Source organism: Geotrypetes seraphini, chromosome 13 (assembly GCF_902459505.1).
Source record: "Geotrypetes seraphini chromosome 13, aGeoSer1.1, whole genome shotgun sequence".
Classification (NCBI taxonomy): domain Eukaryota; kingdom Metazoa; phylum Chordata; class Amphibia; order Gymnophiona; family Dermophiidae; genus Geotrypetes; species Geotrypetes seraphini.
This window is the reverse complement of record NC_047096.1, coordinates 7,401,319-7,424,332: the sequence shown is the minus strand read 5'-3', so window position 1 is coordinate 7,424,332 and position 23,014 is coordinate 7,401,319. Positions and strand designations below refer to the sequence as shown.

Genomic DNA, 23,014 nt, shown 5'->3' with positions numbered 1-23,014 from the left:
AACTTGCCCAGGGAGCAGCGTGAAACCTCAGGGTGCTGAAGACCACAATGCTTTGGGAAGCACATTTAGAAACAAGAACTATCCCCCAAAAATTGTTTCTCCTTGAAGTAACCCAATTAAACAAGAGTTTTTCTTATCTTTTCATTCCATACTTAGATCATATTGGTGAATTTAGCAGTCAAGAGCAAGAGGGAGTTCTTGTAGTATAATTTTAGGTAGAAATTCTCTCAGGACCTGCTTAGGGAAAACTGGGAGACAGAGTCCAGAGCTTTGTAACAAAGCTGAATCATATTGTTACCAGGTAGGAACCTCAGAATTCTGGGACTTGTAGTGACATTTGCACCACGAGAAGCAAAAAGTTGCATGTATCAATCATTTAAGAGGATAGAAAGTAATATACACATAAAAATGTTGAAGCCATGGATAATTGGGTACTGCTGGTTACAAAATACAATGATAAGACCTGAAAGCTTACTGTCCATTCACACACATTGCCCATGTATTCATAATTCATTGGTCTTGGAAAAACTAATACAAAGCAAAAGGAAGCCATTCACTTACCTCAGGCTCTGCAATGCCGCTCTGGGGTTTTAAGGGCAGCGCTAGAAAATTTAAATAGCAATTTTAAAAAAAGGCCTCTTGCAGGAGTATGCGAGAGTCCAGGGAAGGTGGGGTTTGGCAGAAAAGCAGGTTTTCCTTTCTCTAGCTAGGAAGCTAACCTGAGAAATGAAACTAAAACTTCCAAAATCTGGAAGAATCACATACCAATAAAGGTGCTGCCCCCAAGCCCCATTACTTCCTACATAAAAACTTAAGCTAGAAGAGAATTTCAGTTTCACAACTCAGCAGAAAGGAAAAAAAAAAACCCTCCCCCCCAAAAAAAAACTACTAAGTCCACATCTGCTGACAAGAAATGCTTCACTTAGCCTAGCAGCCTGGTGCAGTTTTATTAACTTTTCCACCAATCAGGCTTACCAGATGGTGTTAGATCTCTGGAGAGAAGTTAAACCAATCCCAGTTATACCCCATTGCATGCATGGACTTGTAGTTTGGAATTTTCCGAAGACAAGCAGGAACTACAAGTCCATGCATGCAGTGGGAACAACACCAGAACTGGATCAGCTTATCCTGGATAACTTGGAGCCATTTAGCAACTTGCACATAGCATTAAAAAACACACACACACACCCACCAAAACTTAGGGACTCTGCATGGACAACCCAGTTCCAGGTAAAAGATTCCGATCCAGTCCTGAATTTCTCACAACCTCAACAAGTTGCACTATGGAACCTGTAGTACTGAGTTCAATAAATGGAATTAGGGACTGCAAATCCCATAGTGCCCTGCATTATAAGTTTTAAAACCAGGACACATAGGGCTAGATTCACTAAGCTTTGTGAGCCTTCTCTGACCCCGACCTGATTCACTAACCTCCTGGCTGATCAACCTCCCACCCGATCCGCCCATGCAAATGAGGGGAAGTGGTATGCAAAGTTCCAAAAGAACTGGCTGATCCAAAAAGAAGCGACTGCTGAGGACCAGTTGCTCACGTCCTTGCCGACTGTCCTGCTCTCTGCCGCCCTGTCCCTGCCGACTCTCCTGCAGTGCGAGCCTGTGGTTTTAACCCACGGGTTAAAAGCGTGTTCTGTTCCTGGCTGCAGCATATTCTGTTCCATTAAAGCGCTCCCCCCCCCCCCCTCCTTGTTTTTACCTCCCTTGTGCGGAGAGCATGCGCGGAACGCATCTACAGGCAAAGAAAATGGTCTGCGCAGGTGTCTGGATCGCTCTGCAGCGAACCGTGGGGGTCGCTATGGGGCGTGCCTCCGATCGCATTGATTTGCATGAGGACTTAGAACATAAGAATTGCCATCTCCGGATCAGACCCTGGGTCCATCAAATCTGGTGATCCGCACACGCGGAGGCCCCGCCAGGTGTACCTTGGCATAGTTTTAGTCCCCATATCAAGGGAGATGTGCATCTAATTTACTCTATGCCACTCTTAAGGAGATGTGCATCTAGTTTCCCCTTAAATCCTAGAACGGTGGATTCTACAATTACTTCCTCTGGGAGAGCATTCCAGGTGTCCACCACTCGCTGCGTGAAACAGGACTTCCTGATATTCGTCCTGGGCCTGTCCCCCCTCAGCTTCAATCTGTGTCCTCGTCACACTGGACATTGTAAATAACTGCTTTCCCTGCTCCGTTTTGTCGAATCGGTCGCCCAGGAAGACTCGGCCACGGATCGGATCAATGAGTTCAGTGAATCTAGGCCAAAGTAGCTGTGCGTTAGGGAAGGCTGTAACTCTACAGATAACACTGTCTTATTATTTACCTTATTAGAAGCCGTGGTTTTAAGTGTTTTTGCTTAGAGGAGAAGGTTTTGATGCAGGAAGCTGCGTAATCTCTCAATAGTTCTCTTAGGTAACAATTGTTAGCATCACCATTATAAACAAAAGAGCTCATTTCTGCTCCAGGGGGTTCAGTTAGCAAATATTTGATGCTGGAAAGCAGAAACAGCTGATTCTCAAGACCCATACAGCTCCAGAAAAAAAAAGATGGATAGAGACACCTGGATTTTACTTCCACTGAAAGCAATGGAGTAAAACCCCGATGTCCGAACCCATCTTCCTTTTTCTGAAGCCATATGGTAACCCTATCAAGGCCTCAATCTTAGCAACAAAAATAAAAATCACCCTAGCAGATGATGGGCAAAGGTGACCAACCTCCCTCACTAGTCTGTCTAGCTATTCCTGTCCATATTGCAAAAATATTTCCCAGCTGTCAGTCCTCGACTACTTGAAGGATATGGCGCCTTATCAAAGTCTACCGTCTTCCTCACTGAACCCATCTTATCCTGGGTGAGAAAGCATTCAAGGTCCCTCCTATTTGCACCCATCCCTATGATTTTGCTTCTCAATCTTGCCTCTCCCCCCCCCCACCACGATATTAGCAGTCTTCTGCAACCCTCGTTTCTCTTTTAATATTTAAGTTTCCTAATGAGATCCATATATCCAGCTCTTGTTAATGAGCCCAGTAAGTGGTGGGGGGGATGGGAGAAAAAGTTTTGGTACTTCTTTAAGGTAATTAAATCACTGGCATTTTAGAGAAGACTTACAAATGGACAGCGGCCAGGGTTAAGGCCTTGAAGGCCGGAGCTCAGAAGTCTCAGCCCTTTTGCGAACTGATTTTTTTCATGCCAAGAGATAACAGAATCTCTGCTGTTTTCTTTTTCCCTCTTTCCTGAAGCCTTTAGTTTAGTCTGGGCTCAGACAATGAGAAGGAGAGAATATGGGTTTGTTGTTTGTAAGAGGAGGAGGTCTCGCGTTACGGTGTTAGTTTGGCCGGAGGGCTCATTCGTTCTTAAGGAACTGCTTAATCAGGTTGTCTATTCCGCCTTTACCTATTCGGTTCAAGGTCGGATTACAGTAATCCCCCCGATATTCGCGAGGGTTCCGTTCCAGGAACCCCCCGCGAATGTCAAAAAACCGCGAATATGGTTTTTAGGCAGGGGAGACAGGAGAGGGCAGCCAGAGCGCCGGCGAGTGAAGGAAATCACTCGCTGTATGCTCCAACCGCCTCTTCCTGTACTAAAGTCGGGCCTCACCAATCAGGAGCTGCTTTGACACGCAGCTCCTGATTGGTGAGAGCCAACTTTAGTACAGAGAAGAGTGACTTAGATGGTTAAGGGGCCGGAGGAGTTGCCGTATAGCGAAAGATTAGAGAAACTGGGCCTCTTCTCCCTTGAGCAGAGGAGATTGAGAGAGGATATGATCGAAACATTCAAGGTACTGAAGGGAATAGACTTGGTAGATAAGGACAAGTTGTTCACCCTCTCCAAGGTAGGGAGAACGAGAGGGCACTCTCTGAAGTTGAAAGGGGATAGATTCCTCTTGGCGGTCCCGGCCCTTCTGTGAGCTCTGCGCCTGCGCTGCTTCCTTCGGGGTGGGGGTGCGGGTGCGTGCGAACGTTCCTTCAGGGTGGGGGTGCGAGCAGTCCTGCGGGGGGGGGGGGGGGGGAATCGGACGGCGGGGGGGGGGGGGGCATCAGGCTTTCAGGGTGGGGACAGGACTTCAAGGGGAAGAGGAGAGTCGGGGTGGGCGAAAGGAGAGTTGGGGTGGCCAGAGGAGAGTCAGGCGGCGACGGGAGAGTCGGGGAAGCATGCGCGGTATACGGGTGTGCGCGGTATAAAAATTTTTTTTAACATATATTTCGGTTTCCCGCGCGCTATACCCGTGTGCGCGTTATCTACATGAAAATATGGTAGTATCCTGTCTCCCCTTCTTAGTGGGCTTAAAAAGGATTTTTGTACGATGTATTATGTACTTTGTTTGGAGATACTCTTTTTTTTCCTTTGTGTTACTGGATAATGTATTATTCAAATTATAATAAAAAACTTATTGAACATAAAAAAAAGAAGTTCCTCGCCTCCTATACTGTACCATTCTCCTAGATTTTTGCAGCCCAAAGGCACGACCCTACAGTTTTTTTTAGCATTACATCTTGCCAATTGCTATACCATTCTTCAAGCTTTGACAGATCCCTCCTCATGTTATCCACACACTCCAGAGCAGGGGTAGGGAACTCTGGTCCTCGAGAGCCATATTCCAGTCGGGTTTTCAGGATTTCCCCAATGAATATGCATAAGATCTATTTGCATGCACTGCTTTCAATGGGGAAATCCTGAAAATACCAACTGGAATACGGCTCTTGAGGACCGGAGCTCCCTACCCCTGCTCCAGAGTGTCTACCCCAGAGATGTCCAACCTTTTAGCTTCCCTGGACAGCACTGGCTGAAAAAAATGTTTCTGGGGCCTCGCAAACGCTGCAGCAAGACAGAGGAGGGAGCCAACAAGACAGTAAACAACCAGGGACAGCAGAGGAAAACACTGCATCGCCCTCGACCAGGGCCGCAGGTTGGACACCCCTGGTCTACCCTATAACAGCAGGGGTGTCCAATGTCGGTCCGCGAGGGCCGCAGTCCAGTCAGATTTTCAGGATTTCCCCAATGAATATACATGAGGTCTATTTGCATGCACTGCTTTCATTGTATGCTAATAGATCTCATGCATATTCACTGGGGAAATCCTGAAAACCCGACTGGATGGCGGCCCTCGAGGACCGACATTGGACACCCCTGCTATAACAGGGTTAAGAACCACTGAAAAAGGTGCTGCCTGCCTCGGTTACTTTTGTTATGCCAAACTATGACGGCTACAGCTTTGAAAGTTATCCTATTCCAGACTGGAGACTGGAGACAGTCCTGAATTTCTCACAACCCTATCTGATTTAAATTAGAAGGATCAGGTGCTACAAATCCCACATTGCTTGAGATGAACCTTCAAAAACAAGATTGGCCAAAAATCTCCAACCAGGAGCTGGGTAACTTGGCAGCACTGTGAAAGTCTTTATCCTTTTTAAGTTATTAAGGGGCCCTTCTAGGAGGGAGTGCCACCAACCAACTTCTTAATTTCTGAGCATTATTTTGCCACTGTAGCTGAAAAGAATGTTATCTTATTTTATTCAGTGCCTTTTTGCAGAGGCAAAATTCTATTTTTTGACATTGTTTGGGATCATTGATTGAACCATATCCAGGTCATTCTCTTCTTGGTTGGGTTGAGAACTTTTCAGCACCCCCCTGGTAGTGTGAAGAGTCTCTGGTAACCAGAGCTGAGATTGTGATGTCACAATGCCTCATTCCACCAATAAGAGCCAACCTCATCAGTGATGTCACAATAGCTTGATTGTCCTATACTTGGCTCACTTTTACTACATGTGGATTTCTAGAGTGGCACAGTGGTTAAGGCTACAGCCTCAGCACCCAGACGTTGTGGGTTCAAATCCACGCTGCTCCTTGTGACCCTGGGCAAGTCACTTAATCCCCCCATTCCCCAGGTGAGCCCACCAGGACAGACAGGGAAAAATGCTTGAGTACCTGAATAAATTAATGTAAACTGTTCTGAACTCCCCTGGGTGAACGATATAGAAAATTGAATAAATAAATAAATAAGTCTTGACTAAGAAACTTATCTCGATTCTGTCCAAGCTGGTTTCTGAGGTTTTCAACACTCTATATGTCAATCTAGGGCAGGGGTAGGTAATTCTGGTCCTCGAGAGCCGGAGCCAGGTCAGATTTTCAGGATATCCATAATAAATATGCATGAGATAGATTTGCATCTCAAGGAGGCAGTGCATGCAAATCCATCTCAAACATATTCATGGTGGAGATCCTGAAAACCTGAACTGGCTCCAGCTCTCGAGGACCGGAATTGCCTCCCCCTGATCTATGGGATTGTGTTTTTCCTGTGGATATTTCCCTGTCCCCAGAAAGCTCATAATCTAAGTTTACATCTGAGGCAGTGGAGGGTAAGGTGGCCTGCCTAAAGATCTAAAGCAGGGGTAGGGAACTCCGGTCCTCGAGAGCCGTATTCCAGTCGGGTTTTCAGGATTTCCCCAATGAATATGCATGAGATCTATTTGCATGCACTGCTTTCAATGCATATTCATTGGGGGAAATCCTGAAAACCCGACTGGAATACGGCTCTCGAGGACCAGAGTTCCCTACCCCTGATCTAAAGTGAGATCTGGCCTGGGCTCCTCTCATTCTCAGACTACTCCCCCGTCCCACGTTCCTAAATGAACCTGGAATTTAGCCAGGCAATACAACACGTCCTTGCTTCTGCACTGACCTGACGAAGGGGGGATGGAGCTCAAAAGTTTGAAGGTAACTTGTTACTCCATAAAACTCTCACATAGTTTGATCTGTTGACCCTTATTTCTACCACAAAGTGATCACACTGTACTCAGACAATATGCAGCCCTTCAGCCAGCATGGTTTTTATGCTTTGGTTTTTTTTCCTCTTTGCAACAGTAATGGAAGCCATGGCAAAACACCAAAAGCTGATTTCCCTGTGAAAAAATAAAAAATAAACAACTTGAGCATGAACTTCTCGCTCCTCCATGCCTCCCCCTATCCCCAGACGTTCTGCCTGGACCCCTGTCACCAGGAAATGATCCCAGACTCAGGTCCCCTAGACAGGCCTCTCCCTCCCCTGACCAGCAGCAGAGTATACTTACCTAACCATCTTTTCTCTGCCCACCATTAGTCTTCCCGTTTGACCCATGAGACGGATGCCAGCCAGCAAAGGAGGCAGAGGTCAGTAAGAGAGGCTCAAGGGCTGATGGGGAGGAGGAGGGAAACGAGGATGCTTTTGGTTAGGGGTGGAAAGGCAACAGCACTTAAGAGGGAAGGTGTCAACATTTCTGCCCCTTCCCTGTGGGCTCTGTCCTCGTCTGTACAGTCCTTGAACACTTTAGAATCATACATGGTTCCTGCTCGGAAGAGCTTACAATCTAATTTGAACAGACAAGACAGGAAATCTCGGGGTTGAGGAGTTTCTAGCAGAAGGACTATATGATGGGCTTAGGTATTTGATGGTGAGTGAGAGGCGTTGAAAGCAACTTAAAAAAAAGCAGGCTTTTAGCTTGGATTTGAATACTGTTAGATAGAGAATGGCATGGTGACAGAATTCATCACCGTTCCCGTCCCCGCAAATAACTGCGGGAAAACCATCTTTAGTGTCTATCTCAACCTCAGTCCTTCTACACCAGCATTCTTCAATCAAGGCTTGAAGGTCAGTGGCTGGGCCCATTTCTACTCTGATTCTTCCCTCTCTCCTTGAAGAATGACATGGAGATGGTTTCCCGTGGTTATCTGCAGGGACGGGAACGGTGAAGAATTCTGTCACCATGTCATTTTTGCTTGAGACGACTCCTCTATCTATTTATTTATTTATTCAATCTTCTATACCGTTCTCCATGAATTTATTCAGGAACTCAAGCATAACTCCCTGTCTGGCCCTGTGGGCTCACAATCTCTCTTATATACCTGGGCAATGGGGGAGCAGGTGACTTGCCCAGGGTCACAAGAAGCAGCGTGGGATCCGAACCCACCACCTCAGGGTGCCGGGACTGCAGCTGCAACCATGGTGCTGCATTCTCAGATATAATATGGTAAAAGACAGCATGGCAAAACCTAGACAAAAGATGACAAGGACACACAGCTACAGATCGGAGGAACGCCCCCATCTGCCGGCACGGATCGCTGGTGTGCTATCATCTGTAGTAGATGGTCTGCGCATGCGTCTAGACTCGTCCGAGCTGCGACTTTTTCTTTTCATTTTTAATAAACTTTTTAGCTCAGCGAGCCTGTGGTTTTAACCTGCTGAAACCCGTGGGTTAAAACCACATGCTTGCAGTGTGCGGAAGGGCAGGAGAGATTTGGGGCGGCGGGCAGGAGAAAACCGGGGACACGCAGGGTGGCGATTCGGGGTGAGCAGTCAGGACAGATCTGGGTGGCGATGTGGCAATTTGGAGTGAGCAGGCAGGAGAGATCTGGGCAGAGCAGGGCAGCGATTCAGGGCAGAGCAGGCAGGAGAGATCCGAGGAAGAGCATCGGGGCGGCAGGCAGGAGAGAATCGGGGAAGCAGAGAGCAGGGCTTCTATGGAGCTGGGAGTCAGAAAGACGTTTTCGACTGGTCCCCAGCAGTCGCTTCTTGGGTTGATCGGCCAGCCCAGTCGATTTTTAAAATTTGGTTGGTGAATCGCGTCCCTGTCCATTTTGCATGCGTTTCTCTTCATTTGCATGCACGGATTCGAAGCAGATCGCAGGAGAGGTTAGTGAATAGTGCAGGAGGGAAATCTGGTCGCAAAGGGGTCACAAACCGATGGGTTTGCTTTGCGACTCTAGCCCTTTATCCCTTTGGGATGTGTTTGGCTTTTGGCATATTGTGACATTTTTAATTTGATCAAGACACTAATAAATTTAACCATTTTCTAAACTCTTGGAAGTCCAGGATCTGGTTCTACATTTGTTTTCTTTTGGAAGGCAAGATTGGACATTGTACACCAAAATCCAGTCCCTGCTCTAAAGTGGTCATAGTCTTAAGTGGACAGCTGAGGCAACTAGCCATAAAACACCCAAGGTCTCACGGCAGAAACTGTGCCTGCTTTTTTCCCAAGGGCAGTCTTGAAAGATTAGATACATTGTAACCACATTCCTCTTGTTGAGCTGTAAGGATTGTTTTCTGTCATTTCTGCACAACTTTGACTGAATTTTAAACGGTTTTGTTTTGAGGTTAGTTACTTCTTTATTCAATTTTCTACAGTATTAGTGAGCCTTTGCCCCTAAAATTGATATCAGTAAAAAAAAAAAAAAAAAAAAAAACCTCCTTTCAAAAAATGAGTATAGGTTTGAATTTAATTATTCCAAGCACAAGCCCAGATCAAATTTGGGTAAATTAGGTAGATCTCCATCCGGAGAGGGCTTACACTTTAGAAAGGGCAGTAATGAAAAAGGGGGTTTATAAGTTAGAGAGGGCCCCGGATCAGGGCAGGATTAAAGCATAGGCAAACTTAGGCATGTGCCTAGGGCCCAAATGTTTGAGGGGCCCTTTGAGGTGTGCTAATTCAATAGCGCCCATCAGTTGCTGGCAGAAAGCAGAGAAACCTTTGCCCCCCAGAGGTCAGTCTATTCTCCTCAGTGTTTCCTCATCTGCTGGTTGTCTTCTGCAGATTTAAAATATATTTACACTTCTCCCTCCGTATTCGCTGTGATAGGGGATTAACAGAACCGCAAATACAGAAAAACCGCAAATAACTTCTTCATGTTACTCGCTGTTTTCTATTAAAAACCATTGTGAATAGGGTGAAACCGCGAATAACATGGTGGGAGACCTGGCCTGTTCCTGAAGGAGAGGCAAAACACGGTGACGAACGTGCCATCGGCGATTTTCTCCATAAAAACTTGGAATCAGCGATTTCTCTACGCAAGCTGATGTAATTTTTTTTGGGGGGGAGGGGCCAGGAAGCTAAAAACCGCAAATAATCGAAACCGCGAATACAGAGGGAGAAGCATATATGGTTTTGCTCGGCCAATCTAAGTGATCTGGATAGATCGGTATATCGCAAACTGTGTGCTGCGGCAAGATTCTGGGTGTGCCGCAAGAGACAGTCATCTGGCACTGCCAGCACCGGTACCAGCGCCTCGCCTCCTCTCTGCCTCCCCCCAACATCCTGAAACTGTGAATACGGAGGGGGGGGGGACAGGTGTCAGGTCAAAAGCGCGCCGGGACAAAGGCGCGCCCAGACAATTGAGCGCAGCGCGGAGGCGCGCACCACTCAAAATTACTGTTTTTAGGGCTCCGACGGGGGTGTGTGGGGGGGAACCCCCCCACTTTACTTAATAGACATTGCGCCGCGTTGTGGGGGCATTGTGGGGGGTGTGGGGGGTTGTAACCCCCCACATTTTACTGAAAACTTAACTTTTTCCCTGTTTTTAGGGAAAAAGTTAAGCTTACAGTAAAATGTGGAGGGTTACAACCCCCCAAACCCCCCATAACGCTGGCGCGATGTCTATTAAGTAAAGTGGGGGGGTTCCCCAACAAAACCCCCCGTCGGAGCCCCTAAAAACTGTAATTTTCTTCGGCGTGCGCCTCTGTCTTGCGCTCAGTTGTCGGCGCGCACCTTTGTCTTTCGCGCCGTTGTCTATGAACCATCCTCTCCGTCCCCGCCAGGATCCTCTCCGTCCCCTCCAGGATCCTCTCCGTCCCCACCCGTCCCCGTCAGGATCCTCTCCATCCCCACCCATCCCCGCAAGGAATTACCTCCATCCCCACCCGTCCCCATAAAAAGCAGCAATTACTTCTGACAGGATCATCAATTCCACACTTTCTTTTGTTGTTTTCCTTGTGGAATCTCTTTGGTGGAACCCTTTTTTAGTTTTCTGTTCAGGTAATTAACTTATAAACCCCCCTCTTTTACTAAGGTTGACATGTCCATTATATTATATGGATGAACCCTGCTTCCAAAGCCTTCCATCCCCGTGGGAGTCCCGTGGGTTATGGGGGGATCCCCGTTCCCGTGCAGACCTCTAGTTGGGAACCACTGCTCTAATGGGTTAATCCTGCCTTGGCCAGATTCAGTATAAAGGAGCCCCCCAAAGGGCAGTGGGGCATGAATGTGATTTGGGCTTTCTGCCGGCCTCACCTACCTCTTCCTGAACTCCTGCTCATAGATGGTCTTCAGCTGCTCTTTGCCGCTCACATCCTCCTTCCCGGTGTCTTTGAGGAACTGCACGAAGAGCTTCCCCGCCTCCAGGATCTCTTTGCGGGATGGTTTCGACATCGTGAGCCCCTCTTCGCCCTCCGCATCCAGGCGTCGCGGGACGGATCGGTCTCTTCTCCTCCCTCTGGCAACGAAAGAGAAAAAGCTGAAACGAAACCGAAAGTAGCCGGGGCCAAGGGATGGAATCACAGCTGGCACGGAGGAAGGGCGCGGCAAAGCTGGATGCCCGGCAGAGGGGGGGGGGGGGGGATAAAACGGTGAATACCGCTACATCGGGGTTATTCTCTCATGGTACGTGAAAGGGAGGAAGGATGAAGTGGTCTGGTCATCTATCATTTGGGTCCCATGTGCCAGGTGCTAACATCCTCCCTTTGAGGGGAAAATCCCCCCCCCCCCCCAGTGACCTGGTATGTTAAAATTATCCCTGAAAAGAGTATACTGTATATGTACCTATAAATAAGATAGATAATATACCAATCGCCAAAATGGGTCAGATCAAAGGGCCGTGAACCCCAATATCAGTCCGGGTTACTGGTACCCAAAATGTAGCATGACTTTCCCCCCCAGGGGCAAGTAGTGACTTTCTCCCACTCTCCCTTAAGAAAGTTCTTTCCAGAACTTGTTACACCCAGAAGCAATAACAGTTTTTATGGCATCCTCCAAAAATGCATTCCGAGACTCATTAAAAAAAAAAATCAGTCTGGTTCCCTATCCATTAGTGGGGGCAAAAATGTTGCAAGGTTGTGCTTTTAAGTTTTAATAAGTTAGGAGCCCCTGGAGGACAAGGTGAAATGGTCTAGTTCCAACCCCACCCCCCACCTACCTTGACCCACCATTGGCCAAGTTAAACTACTGTAGTTACTACACTGGCCATCCAACCTAGCTCATGGAGCATTTTCAGATCCAGGTGAGACATTGGGCAGGTAGCATGGAATGTTGCTACTCCTTGGGTTTTGGCCAGGTACCAGTGACCTGGATTGGCCACCGTGAGAACGGGCTACTGGGCTTGATGGACCGTTGGTCTGACCCAGTATGGCTATTTTTATATGAGCCAAGTATAGGACAATCGAGCCATTGTGACATCACTTATGAGGTTGGCTCTGAGGCATTGGTGGAATGAGGCATTATGACATCACAATCTCAGCTCCGGAATGTTGCTCTCATTGAAGTTCCGGAATCTTTCTATTTTTTTGAGATGCTGCAATGTTGCTACTCCTTGGGTTTTGGCCAGGTACTAGTGACCTGGATTGGCCACGTGAGAACGGGCTAGTGGGCTTGATGGACCTTTGGTCTGACCCAGTAAGGCTATTTTTATGTCCTGCTTCTGGCTCAGTGCGGGGGTGTAATCAGGGCTGGTGTGCTGTGCAGGTTTCCAGAGACAGTTAAAAAAAAAATAAAGGAAGGGTGCAAGGGGTGGGGGCAGCTAGAAATTGGGACTTCAGTTAGTATTTTCTCAAAGTGTAGACAAGCAAATGGAGGGAGAGGGGCATAGACTGGACAAAATTATTTATACAGTAATAACACACATGTACAACTGAGACAAAGCACTGAAGAAAATGGCAGGTTTGTGCCCCCCCCCCCCCTGCTTCCCCTCGTTTCATCCTGTCCCCTGTTCCTCTGCGCCAATCCTTTAAAAGTGCTTCATTTTCCTGTTTCATATTGTAATTCATTTCTTTATTGACAACACACTGAAACTTGACAATGATATACACAAGATGAGGACTAGGCCTGATCTTTTCTATGTGATTTACAAATAAAAGCACATCTCTAAAATTCAACAACGTTCAGTCTGGGCTCAAAGACCCAGAATCACCCTCATTTTATAGCTCAGGGGTAGGGAACTCCGGTCCTCGAGAGCCGTATTCCAGTCAGGTTTTCAGGATTTCCCCAATGAATAAGCATGAGATCTATTTGCATATTCATTGGGGAAATCCTGAAAACCCGACTGGAATACGGCTCTCGAGGACCAGAGTTCCCTACCCCTGTTATAGCTGAAAACCCCCCTCTGACACTAGAGGGCTCACTTTCGAAACAGAAAAATGTCCCCAAAACGGCACAAAGTGGCAGATAGGTTGATTTTTTTGTGGGGGGGAAGCAAACATTGAAATCACTGTTTACAAAAATAATTTTTAAGATGTTTTTCTATGCGGTTTGTCTAAATTTCAAGGGGGCATGTTGGAGGTATGATTTGGGTGGCACTGGGGCAGTCTTACAATTTGGACGTTTTTCTGTGATGATGCTACATTGTATAAATGTCCACGACATCAAATATGTTTTTGGCTAGATCTGTCAAAAACTGACCCGATGACCACTGGAGGGATAAAGGCATGACCCCCCCTTAATCCCCCCATGGACACTGAAACCCCTTTCACTTGACAGTTGCAGATATAATGATCAGCAAACATTTCCTGCAGTAGCCTAGTGGTCAGTGCAGAGGACTGTTGAGAAGGGGACCCATCCACTTATCCTACTCAAATACCTACTCAACCCACAAATAGGTGACGCCTGCAGACGAGCACTGTCGTAATGGTAGTCAGGTGGGTACAGTACATTTTTAGCAAACAAGATGCTAGGAATTATTGGAAAAGGGATGGTTAACAAGACTAAGAATGACTCTGTATCGATCCATGGTGCGACCTTATCTGGAGTTCAATTGCGTTCAATTCTGCTCTCCTTATCTCAAGAAAGATATAGCGGCGCTAGAAAAGGTTCAAAGAAGGGCGACCAAGATGGTAAAGGGGATGGAACTCCTCTCGTATGAGGAAAGACTAAAATGGTTAGAGCTCTTCAGCTTAGAAAAGAGACGGCTGAAGGGAGATAAGTCTACAAAATCCTGAGTGGGGAACCACAAGTACAAGGGGGCACTCGGAGAAATTGAAAGGGGAGAGGTTTAGAACAAATGCCAGGAAGTTCTTTTTCACCCATAGGGTGGTGGATACATGGAACGCGCTACCGGAGGATGTGATAAGCAGGAGCACGCTACAGGGATTCAAAGAAGGTTTGGACAGGTACCTGGAGGACAAAGGGATTGAGGGGTGCAGATAGGAGTAGAGGTAAGGTTATAGGGATAGGATTAGAGGTAAATTACAAAATTAGTCAGGGACCACTGTTTCAGGCAATAGGCCTGATGGGCCGCCGCGGGAGCGGACCGCTGGGCAAGATGGACCTCTGGTCTGCCTCAGCGGAGGCAACTTCTTATGTTCTTCATGGGGACAAGTGGATCGATTTTTCACTCCGTCAAAAATGACAAAGACTAGGGGACCCTCGATGAAGTTACAGGGGAATATTTTTAAAACCAATAGGAGGAAATATTTTTTCACTCAGAGAATAGTGAAGCTTTGGAACGCGTTGCCACAGATTGTGGTAAGAGCGGATAGCGCAGCTGGTTTGAAGAAGGGTTTGGACAAGTTCCTGGAGGAGCGCACGCTCTTCCTGAAGAGTCTGCAGTCTTTGAGAAGAGTACACACTTTTTTGAAAGTGCGCAGGTGCTTGAAAATTCGAGAAAACACAACAAAGTTGTGTGTGTTTTTCTGCTCATTTTCGTTTTGCCAATGACCTATTTTTTCCTTACATATTTGACTAATTAATCCATTCTTTCTATGTAATATGCTATAATTAATAATTTTTGTAAACCGAATAGAACCTTTGGTAATGCGGTTAACAAGTACATTGTAATGTCATGTAATCTGAGCTCTAGAATGTCGCTACTTATGATTTTAAAGTGTTTGAGGCTTGTGCAGATGAGGACGGAGCTTAGGCATTGGTGGAATGAGGCATTATGACATCACAATCTGAGCTCTAGAATGTCGCTACTTATGATTTTAAAGTGTTTGAGGCTTGTGCAGATGAGGACGGAGCTTAGGCATTGGTGGAATGAGGCATTATGACATCACAATCTGAGCTCTAGAATGTCGCTACTTAGGATTTTAAAGTGTTTGAGGCTTGTGCAGATGAGGACGGAGCTTAGGCATTGGTGGAATGAGGCATTATGACATCACAATCTGAGCTCTAGAATGTTGCTACTTAGGATTTTAAAGTGTTTGAGGCTTGTGCAGATGAGGACGGAGCTTAGGCATTGGTGGAATGAGGCATTATGACATCACAATCTGAGCTCTAGAATGTCGCTACTTAGGATTTTAAAGTGTTTGAGGCTTGTGCAGATGAGGACGGAGCTTAGGCATTGGTGGAATGAGGCATTATGACATCACAATCTGAGCTCTAGAATGTTGCTACTTAGGATTTTAAAGTGTTTGAGGCTTGTGCAGATGAGGACGGAGCTTAGGCATTGGTGGAATGAGGCATTATGACATCACAATCTCAGCTCTAGAATGTTGCTACTTAGGATTTGAAAGCATCTGAGGCTTGTGCGGATGAGGACGGAGCTTAGGCATTGGTGGAATGAGGCATTATGACATCACAATCTCAGCTCTAGAATGTTGCTACTTAGGATTTGAAAGCATCTGAGGCTTGTGCGGATGAGGACGGAGCTTAGGCATTGGTGGAATGAGGCATTATGACATCACAATCTGAGCTCTAGAATGTTGCTACTTAGGATTTTAAAGTGTTTGAAGCTTGTGCAGATGAGGATGAAGCTTAGGCATTGGTGGAATAAGGCATTGTGCAGATGAGGACAGGGCTTGCAGGAGTGGGGGAGGGACAGAGACAGGAAAATAACTCGTGTGGACGAGATGGGAAAATGAGATCCCATGGGGAATGGGAAAAATTTGTCCCCGTGTCATTCTCTACTTGGGAGAACAGTATAGAAAATTGAATAAATAAATAGTGTGAAAAGTCTCAGCCTCTGATAACAAGAGCAGGTATTGCTATGTTCAATGAGTTTACATTGGCAGTATATCAAGATTTTAATAAACTACAAAATACACACACACACCCTTTTACAAAACCGTGAAAGCAAGTTTTTAGCGCCGGCTGGCACACTGAATGCTCTGCGCTGCTCCCGACACTCAGACTTCCTATGAGCGCCGGAGCAGCGCAGAGCATTCAGCGTGCTGGCCTGCGCTAAAAACAGGTATTGTGATGTCATAATGCCTCATTCCACCAATAAGAGCCAACCTCCTCAGTGATGTCACAATGATTGTCCCGGGACTTGGCTCATTTTTACTACATTTTGATTTCTAGAGTGGTGCAGTGTAGAGAATGACATGGGGACAAATTTGTTCCCGTCCCTGCAGGAACTCAATTTCCCCATCCCGTCCCCATGAGTTTTGACGCTTTCCCTGTCCTTGCCCCGTTCCTGTAAACTCTGCCTTAACCGTACAAGCCTCAAACACTTATGATTTTATAGTGTTTGAGGCTTCTGCAGATGAGGACGGAGCTTGCAGGAATAGGGCAGGGATAGGAATGAACTCGCAGGGATGGCATGGGAAAATGAGTTCTCTCGGGGACGGGGAAAAATTTGTCCCCGTGTCATTCTCTAGTTTAAAGGGTCAGAATCAACATAGATTTAGCCGAAATCTTCCCTCACCAATCTGCTATATATATTTTTTTAAGTGTGCATAAACACGGACATGGATTACACTGATGGGGTGTACCTAGATTTTTCAGAGAGCTTTTGACAAAGTCCCTCATGAAACATTCCTGAGGAAAATCCATAGCTATGGGTAGAAAGTAGTGTCCTCTGGTGGATTTACAGACTGTAGCACATGACCCCATGCCGTGAACTGGGTACAAGGTAGAAAACACAGATTAGGACTGCATGGCCAGTGGAGGAAAGTGAATTGCGACATACCACAGGGCTCTGTATTAGGACTAGTGGGGTTTTGTTTTTTTTTTGTTTTCTTTTTTTAAACATTAGAAATTACAAATCAGGAAAATGATCTAGTGGTTGTCATGGATATGCTGAATCTTCAGCTCAATGTGTGGTGGCAGTCACAAAGCAAAGAGAACATTAGGAATTATTAGGAAAGAATAAAAAATTAAACAGATCTCATCATAATGCTTTGGTATCGCTCCTTCCATGTCTCAACCAAGAGATAGTAGAATTAGAAAAGGTACAGAGAAAGGTGACCAAAATGGTAAAAGAGATATAACTACAGTACTCCCCCGATATTTGCGGGGGTTCCATTCCAGAAACCCCCGCGAATGTTGAGAAACCGTGCATACGGGTTTTAGCGGGAGAGGCAGGAGAGGGCAGCCGGAGCGCCGGCGAGTGAAGGAAATCACTTGCAGTATGCTCCGACCACCTCTTCCTGCACTAAAGTCGGGCCTCACCAATCAGGAGCTGCGTGTCAAAGCACTGGACTTTTCCTCCAGGAACTTGTTCAAACCTTTTTTAAAACCAGCTACGCTATCCGCTCTTACCACACCCTCTGACAACGCGTTCCAGAGCTTACTATTCTCCATAGGAAAAAAATTTCCTCCTATTGGTTTTAAGAGTATTTCCCTGTAACTTCATTGAGTGTCCCCTAATCTTTGTCATTTTTGACAGACTCTTCAGGGCGCACCTCTGAGAGATACTGTCGCTCTAATCAATCCCGAATTTAGTGCTGGATTCACCAGAACAGCATGTCAGACATTCTATTAGAGAAGACCTGCAAGCCCCAGCTACCTGCACATTTCCGACACGCAACTGCAGCGCTGGTGCAAGGGTATTCATTCAGTGCTCTAGTCTAGCCTTGCGCCCCTCAATTTATTCAGTACTCTAGTCTAGCCTTGTTCCCCTCAATCTTCTTTTAGGTATCTACCCCCCAACAAGATTTTTATAATTAAATTCAACAATCATGATCACCCAAACGCCTTCCCTCTACCAAAGCACCTTAAAAAAAAAAACCAACAACCCCATCATGCTTTAAACTTTGTTCCATGTATGCATACATGAAGGACGTTTCCATGGGCTATTGGCTACTTTCCCTGAGGACCATGATTCTTTGAGGTTGTGGACTCCTTGGATTTATGGCTTTGCTTTGACCGCAGCTGCTTGACCCCTCCCTTCCCCAAGCTTCCAACCTGGTCTGCCTAATGCAGTGTTTCAAACTGCGTGCCACGAGATTCCACAATTTTACTTTATTCTTAAAAATCCCCGAGAATAAATGACAGGTACATCATGTGTGCGAGAGCTTGTCACTATTATAAGCGTCTGTGAGCGTAAGGATATAACCACCCAGACAAGTATCATTCTTTAACGTGATTGGTCCCTGAAAACTTAACAGCAAGTAATTTTAGTTTCATGCACTAGTCCATAGGCTATTATTGAGATGGACTTGGGGATATCCAGTTTATTCCTAGGATAAGCAGCATAGAATCTGTTTTACTACTTGGGATCTAGCTGGGTACTTGGGACCTGGGTTGGCCACTGTTAGAAACAAGATACTGGGCTTGATGGACCTTCGGTCTGTCCCAGTAGGGCCATTTTTATGTTCTTAATTTAAGCAACAAAGCAATCAAGGCTTTGTTACCGTTTGGATCTTCTTATCATAGTAACATAGTAGATGACGGCAGATAAAGACCCGAATGGTCCATCCAGTCTGCCCAACCTGATTCAATTTTAATTTTTAATTTTTTTTCTTCTTAGTCATTTCTGGGCAAGAATCCAAATCTTTACCCGGTACTGTGCTTGGGTTCCAACTGCCGAAATCTCCGTTAAAACCTACTCCAGCCCATCTACACCCTCCCAGCCACTGAAACCCGCTCCAGCCCATCCCCCACCAAACGGACAGACACAGACCGTGCAAGTCTGCCCAGTACTGGCCTTAGTTCAATATTTAATATTATTTTCTGATTCTAGATCCTCTGAGTTCATCCCACGCTTCTTTGAACTCAGTCACAGTTTTACTCTCCACCACCTCTCTCGGGAGCGCATTACAGGCATCCACCACCCTCTCCGTAAAGTAGAATTTCCTAACATTGCCCCTGAATCTACCACCCCTCAACCTCAAATTATGTCCTCTGGTTTTACCATTTTCCTTTCTCTGGAAAATATTTTGTTCAACGCTAATACCCTTCAAGTATTTGAACGTCTGAATCATATCTCCCCTGTCTCTCCTTTCCTCTAGGGTAGACATATTCAGGGCTTCCAGTCTCTCCTCATACGTCTTCTGGCGCAAGCCTCCTATCATTTTCGTCGCCCTCCTCTTTGTGAACTAGGATTTTCAGCTCGGAAATAAATTAAATTGAAAAAGAAAAAAAAAAAAAAAAAAAAGAGAACGACTGCAGATGGTGGATGACAAAATGCGAGTTTGCGTGTTGACGATCAAGCCGTGTTTTGAGTTAATGTGCACTCAAAAACAAGCACATCCATCGCATTCTACTTCAGTTTCACCATTGTTATAATTACCCATACAGAGCTTAAAGAACTTTAAGGGCTCCTTTTACCAAGCCGCGGTAGCGGTTTAACGCGTGCTAAACCGCCAGATGCACTAGCCGCTACCGCCTCCTCTTGAGCAGGCGGTAGTTTTTTGGCTAGCGCAGGGGTTAGCGCGTGATTAAAAATCATGCGCGTTAAAACCGCTACCGCGGCTTTGTAAAAGGTGCCCTAAGTAGATAACTCTCAAAATTTCATTTATTTGTTGATTTTTAAATTTTCTAATTTCAAGTACAATATGCCGCAAAAAACGTTTGCTCCGTTTAGTGTAGCAGACCTAAAAAAAAAGTTTGAGACACGCTGGCATAATGAACCTCTCTGTACGTTTCCCAGCCATTTAATATTCTTCTCGGTAACACTTCTCCTTTTTCCCTATTCTGGCAGCCAACAACAATTTATTTCACAAGCTGTTTATTTTTGCTAGGCTTGTGGTTGCAGCTCTGCTGGTCTTCCGATTCCAAGAAAAGAACAAGTCAGTTCTTCCCAGGTCAACTTGAAGAACGCCAGATACCAGAACAATGCGTATGAGTCATTGGGAGAATACGGTGCAGTGACCAGCCAATCAGAAGGAGCTATGCAACAAGGCCGACCCAGAATTAAGCTCTCTGCAAGCTCAAGTGGTTTCATGGCATTATTGAACATAAGAACATAAGCAGTGCCTCTGCCGGGTCAGACCACAGGTCCATCCTGCCCAGCAGTCTGCTCCCGCGGCGGCCCAAACAGGTCAAGACCTGTCTGCATCATCAGAAGGGGCTCCCTTGCCACCTTGGTTTCCCATTTAAGTCCTGCCTTTCTATCAAAGTCCTAGCCCTCCGGTCTTGCACATGCACGACCTGGTTGGTTTATACTCATTACCTGGTTAACTTCCTATACTTGTGTTACATCCCAGCTCCTCCCTCAGTATCCCACGATCCCTTTATCCCTCAGGAATCCATCCAATCCCTGTTTGAATCCTTGTACCGTACTCTGCCTGATCACTTCCTCCGGTAGCTTCCCCCTCCTCTCAACCAGCCATCATTTGCAACCGTTTTAGTTCTCTGGCAATGCCCTGCTTTTCTGGCGAAAAATCAGAACTACAGATCCATGCATGAAGCTTGGTCCAGAATCCAATTTTGCAATAATCTACTGGGGCCATCCAGATAAGGCAGTTCTCTAGCAAGTGATTCTCACTGCTGCTTGCTTGATTAACCATTAGGGCAGTGTCCCTCAAACTTTCTTGAGCCGCGGCACAGCAAAGGTAGTGGCCGCGGCTCGAGGCACCTTGAAGTGTGTGGATATCGCTGTGGTGACATCCTCATGTCTGCGTGTGTGTGAAGGCCCTCTAGGCGGGCCCTGAGACACCAGTGGGAAGGGCCAGAAGGCAAAAGGGCCAGAGAGAAGGATAGGTGCCAGTGCCCATCGATTGCCTACAGGATGTGCTTCTCGCTGGCGCCTCTCCTTCTCCCCAGTGTACCCCCGAAATCTCAGGAGGCACACAGTTTGACATACACTGCATTAGGGAAAGGGACTTGTATACTGCCTTTTTGTGGCTTTTGACATTCAAACCGGTGAGCCCTGGAGGATTAAGTGACTTGCCCAGGGTCACAAGGAGCAGCACTGGGACTTGATCTCTTAAACCTCTGGGTGCAGCCTGGGCATCAGCGAGTGAGCCACACCTTCCTTCTCGCACAAGCCACAACTGCCTCACACGCTCCAACCCATAAAGGGGATTTAGCTCATGCCTTTCTCAATTGTTCCTGACCACTTAAGGGAGCAGGACTGGAACCCTGTGGCTGGGGACCTTAAAAGAGCAGACTTTGCTGTGCATCTGCCTGGTCTGGCCATGGGCAGTGAACTGGGGCTTTAGGGTGTGCCACTGTGGCAATGGCCCAACTTTTTTTTTGCCTCGGGTGACATTAGCAACTAGATATCACGTGTTGCAGGGGCAGAGGCTGGGGTTGCCACCCTCCCCGACAAAACAGATCCAGTATAGGAAGCTCCCTACTTTTCTTTCCTGAATTCAGCCAAGCGACATCATTTTCGTCGTTCCCAACTAGAAAATGTCCCGTATATTGCGTAAAGGAGGATGCAAACATTTCTCCAAAGCATGCACCATTTTATCTGCAAGAGCAAGAGCGTGACTCAGCACTTTTCCTCCCAGTTCTGCAATCCGAGGGGAAACGGAGGAGGCGATTTGGTGACGTGCAAAAATAAAGTCGAAAGTGGCAGGAAATGAACCTACCTCCTGGGCAACCAAACTCTCCGAGGCGGAGTCCCGGGAGCTCGTGCGCCCCGTAGCGTTTGCCGCTGGGGCTGCCACGGCCTTCAGGTCATGCAGCTTCAGAAATGGCTGGTCCCGTTCCCGGATGCACGAGGTCAGGACCGCTTGCCTTAAATGCGAGACCGTCAATTGCACGGCGGCTTTTGCAATCCTTACCCCTCCCCCCCCCCCCCCCCGTGCTGACTCTGACCTGGAGGGGAGGAGCGAGGATGAAAGCTACAGTATAAAATGAAAATGATGTGGGATAACAGTTACTTAATTTTTAAGGACAGGGATGGCACTAGCCCAGGGTAGGCAATTCCGGTCCTCCAGAGCCAGAGCCAGGTCAGGTCAGGTTTTCAAGATCTCCACAATAAATATGCATGAAATAGATTTGCATCTCAAGGAGGCAGGGCATGTAAATCCATCTCTTACATATTCATTGTAGATATCCTGAAAACCTGGCTTGGCTCCGGCGCTCAAGGATCAGACTTGCCTACCCCCGACATAGACAACTCCAGACCTTGAGGGCCAGAATCCAATTGGAATGATGTCCCCATTGAATATGCATTGAAAGCAGTGCATGCAAATAGATCTCATGCATATTCATTGGGGACATCCTGAAAACCCAAATGGATTCCAGCCCTCGAGGACCAGAGTTGCCCATGTCTGCACTAGCCCATCAGCACATAGCAAATCAGGGGTGTCAAAGTCCCTCCTTGAGGGCTGCAATCCAGTCAGGTTTTCAGGATTTCCCCAATGAACATGCATGAGATCTATTTGCATGCGCTGCTTTCATTGTATGCTAATAGATCTCATGCATATTCATTGGGGAAAACCTGACTGGATTGCAGTCCTTGACTGACACCTGTGCACTACACTAGGTAGTGAAAAGTCCGGCCACACCTACCAGCGCTCCATGGCTTTGGCTTTTACTTAGTTCAGCTAATAACATAACTTCTCAGATTTAGGTCTCTAACAGGGGTCTCAAAGTCCCTCCTTGAGGGCCGCAATCTAGTCAGGTTTTCAGGATTTCCCCAATGAATATGCAATGTGCATGCACTGCTTTCAATGCATATGCATTGGGGAAATCCTGAAAACCCGACTGGATTGCGGCCCTCAAGGAGGGACTTTGAGATCCCTGGTGTATAATCACATAGACCACTTCACTTGTTAAAGAAACTCCCTTCTCTTGTAGCAGGTGCGGTCTCACACCCAAGTCTCATATTCTCAGGCAATGGGATATCTACACAAAATGAGGGCCGGAGGGGGTGGAGAACCTACAAAACTGGGTCAATTCCAGCTGCAATTCCTAGTAACTTTGGGCAAATCACT

At 46.7% G+C, this 23,014-nt stretch overlaps 1 protein-coding gene across 2 annotated transcripts in view; it reads right to left on the bottom strand.

Moving 5' to 3' along the window:
* MOV10 (Mov10 RISC complex RNA helicase) overlaps positions 1-21,801 on the bottom strand; it is a 65,896-nt gene extending 44,095 nt beyond the window's left edge. The window contains exons 1-2 of one of the 2 annotated variants that reach the window (XM_033917533.1): positions 21,662-21,801; positions 11,047-11,244 (exon numbers count right to left, since the gene is read on the bottom strand). In XM_033917533.1, the coding sequence (XP_033773424.1) occupies positions 11,047-11,180 (134 nt within the window). In that variant the 5' untranslated portion in view covers positions 11,181-11,244; positions 21,662-21,801. Of the gene's footprint in view, positions 1-561; positions 867-11,046; positions 11,245-21,661 lie in introns of those variants that run through there. The other variant, XM_033917534.1, reaches the window with a different exon arrangement.
* Positions 21,802-23,014: the final 1,213 nt, after the last annotated feature.